Genomic DNA, 3,358 nt, shown 5'->3' with positions numbered 1-3,358 from the left:
AAAAAAATTATACGAATAATAATAATAATGCTTCTTAATTAATCAAGAAATTGATGATTTTGTGAGTGAAGTAAGAATGAATGTTTATTTATAGGCATTTTGGACAAAAATGTTTGATGGTTTTGTCTAATTTCCAATGTCCCAAGTCACATGTTTTTAGAATAAAGTTCTTTTATATTATTATATTGTGACTTTTAGAATAAAGTTCTTTATATTATTATATTTTAAGTTTTGGTAGTATTATAAATTAGTGTATTTGTAGATTATCTAAGTTCTTGCTGTGGTCGGTTCATTAGATTTTTATTTGTCGGTACATGAATCTATGGTTTTAAAAAAAGCTCAATACGTTACCGATTCTTAAATTTGTTAGAATATTTTATTTAAATGCTCAAACTTTTAATAAAGCTAAGTATTCCCAACTAAACACTTACGATTCAAAATTTGAATTATTTTATATATGTTCTCATTCTACTGTAAAGTAGTTAAATTAATCGCGTAAAATAAGTTATTTTCTTTAGTTATATGTATTTGCATCAATAGTCGTAAAGTAAAAGCTCAAATGTTTTTTTACTTGATATTAATATGTATAATTAAATGATAGGACATATATTATGTGATTAATCTAACTATATAATAGACAAATGAAAACGCACATAGTGATTCTATATCTAAATTAACATAAAGAATTAAATAGTTTAAATCCTCATATTATAAATGACTTTCATCGTATCAAATACACAAATAGGTGAAAGTTTGGAGTTTGGAGAGTGCAATATGTGCACGTGGTTTAGGGAGTTTAGGATAAAAAGCACTTCCAAAAGCCAAAAGCCCAAAACAATGGGCAAGGACAGTCTTGTTAAGCAATATGGGATCAGATAATGTTTGGTAAAAAAGAAGATACTTTTTCGTCTTAATTTATATGACATTATTTGATTTGATATAATTTAATAATATTTAAGGAGTAAGTAATTTCTATTGACAGTGTAGCAAACTAAGATTTAATAATATGAAAGCCTTGCTAGTTATCCTTTCATTAAATCTTTCTGGGACAAAATCAATTAAAGGGTATTTTACTTTACTCCATACATGAAAAATACTATTTGTCTCCTTTTTCAAGAATCTCTTTCACAGTTCCATTGCAACACAAAATTAAACAAACAAAACATAAATGAAGAGGGGTTGACTACCATGTATACTACTACAATTTGGAATATGAAATTCACTTAGATTTTCCTTTATTTGAAGACCCTTTTGTTGATGCTTTCTTGTAAGGTGACTTCCTTGCCTTCAATTTGTTATCAGTTGACGATGACTTCCCTCCTTGGCTTCTTCCTTTCTTATCTTTTTTCACATTGTACATGTTAACAGCCTACAGTATAAGGTGAAAAATTTGCACTAATTAGCGCGTAGAAATCTCGGAGGATGAAATGATAAGAGATGTACATAAGCATATGTTATACCTTTTGCACATTGAGTATCTCATGGGAGTTCTTGGCCATGAATTTGTTTAGGACCTTTTCGGTTTGTTGTCTCTCTAAGGATCCCATTCCTGATCCTTCCGCAACTGGCAGGAACTGGTTGTAGATAGGAGTGAAGTGGACTTAGACAGGTACAATCAGGTCAGAACTAAGCAAAGGTATGCATGTAGTTTTTGTAGTACAAACCTTTCGATACTTCTTGTCATGTTTTGGGGGCTTTTCACCAGGTAACTTCTTGTCAAATTTTCCGCCACTAGCTGTTGCATTTGCTGCCATTCCAGCGACATTTCCGAGTTCATCCTTGCTAATTTTCCTTGATGCAGCTTGTGATCCTGTTATAGGCAGTGCTGTGGCAGCAAGCTGTATGTGACTGCAAAGCAAGAAATGGAGTGTGAGGCACATATTTTTCACTGACGTGGCCAACTAATGTATGCTAATACACCATAGTGAGGAATTTTAAGAAGTCGAGGGCAAGAAGCAAAAAGAGGGCATCGCCAAATCAGCCGCAAAGGGAACTCACAAACAAAAAAACTTGCCTTGTTTTGATTCGTTCACTAATGTTGTGAATTCTCTTTGGATCAACTCACAAAACAAACACTAAGATTTGCTGGAATCGATTAGAAAAGATTAGGTGACTAGACATACTTTTGGGGTAAATTAAAGAAGCTTTCAACAGGATCTACGTTTTTCTCCACCATTGACTACGCATTCTTGTTTAAGAGATAATAATTTCACGCAGAGGCTAAAAGCTCTACAACTTATAACTTATAAGTCATGAAAAATCCTCTCCTTCTAGAGTGATGATAAACTTAGTCACTGTTGCATCCAAAATAATTTGAGAAAACATTAAACAAATTGCAAAACAACAAATATGTTAAGGATTTGTAAGCACTTAGAATAAGTACAAGGAGGTTCTCTCTTCGGGGGAATAAAAATTTTAACCACCGCGCTTATCAAAACAAATGACATCGGACAGAAGGATGCAACAGAATAAGAAAAAGGTAGATGCAAACTTTAAGACGGAATTTAGAAACTGATACAAACAAGGCTTGATGGTTTTTCTGAATGAAATCTGCTAACCAATGCAACAATTCAACAGCTAGTCTAAACTGGATTTTTTTAAAAATGGATTTGATACATGAGCAAAAGAACTAATAAATCCCTCACAGATGGCAGGAATTATTAAAGAATTAAAAACGTTTTGGCAGAAAAAACATGAGAAGTTTAGAAGAACAAGACCTTGGCAAGGCACCAGCTTTTGCAGCTTCCTTCAAGTTGCTATATCGGTTTTTCTCTTGTTTTTCTACTCTTTTCTTCTTTTCTTCTTGTCTCTTAGCAAAAGGATCTTGACCAGGCTCTGAAAAAACAAACAGGGAGAAGACATTTTCAGAACAATAACAAAATGCTAATGCAGATATGTTCTTCCCTTCATTGACAAAGCTAAGTTGCTTTCCTATAGTTATCATCATGAGGACTTGATTGATAGTAAGAGAGTATAATCAAAATCACTATCCATTGAGAACGAAATACTGAATTGAATCCTATCATTCAAAATGCTTCCAGTTGAGAGCTTGAGACATATAAGAAAAATTGAGTATTGCAGGAGTCGAGAATGAAAATTCTCTTACTTACCATCAGTTGCCTTGGCATCAATGATTGGCACATCTTTGTCATCATTTACACGATCGTAGCCATGTCTGCGCTTCCATGAACCAGTTTGGTCATCAAACACCACCTTGTCTTTCTTACGTTTTTGTATACCTGAAAGACAATTTTTCCAAAACTTAAGAACACAATGAAGGTCATTTAAATCAAGAATTACATATTCCAAAACCCACAAACTATTCACATGGTACCTTTCTTCTTGGCAAACACTTCCC

The 3,358-nt window shown here is 33.0% G+C and overlaps 1 protein-coding gene across 1 annotated transcript in view; it reads right to left on the bottom strand.

The window, feature by feature from the left end:
* Positions 1–1,051: 1,051 nt before the first annotated feature.
* Positions 1,052–3,358, bottom strand: part of LOC125852066 (ribosome biogenesis regulatory protein homolog) — a 4,212-nt gene continuing 1,905 nt past the window's right edge. Inside the window, exons 3-8 of the mRNA XM_049531798.1 lie at positions 3,335–3,358; positions 3,111–3,239; positions 2,718–2,835; positions 1,665–1,848; positions 1,461–1,574; positions 1,052–1,369 (exon numbers count right to left, since the gene is read on the bottom strand). Coding sequence (XP_049387755.1) covers positions 1,220–1,369; positions 1,461–1,574; positions 1,665–1,848; positions 2,718–2,835; positions 3,111–3,239; positions 3,335–3,358 — 719 coding nt within the window. The 3' untranslated portion in view covers positions 1,052–1,219. The remainder of the gene's footprint in view (positions 1,370–1,460; positions 1,575–1,664; positions 1,849–2,717; positions 2,836–3,110; positions 3,240–3,334) is intronic.

Source organism: Solanum stenotomum, unplaced genomic scaffold (assembly GCF_019186545.1).
Source record: "Solanum stenotomum isolate F172 unplaced genomic scaffold, ASM1918654v1 scaffold31991, whole genome shotgun sequence".
In the NCBI taxonomy this organism is placed as follows: Eukaryota; Viridiplantae; Streptophyta; class Magnoliopsida; order Solanales; family Solanaceae; genus Solanum; species Solanum stenotomum.
Note: the sequence above shows the minus strand (reverse complement) of the source record. Positions and strands in the feature narration are given on the sequence as shown.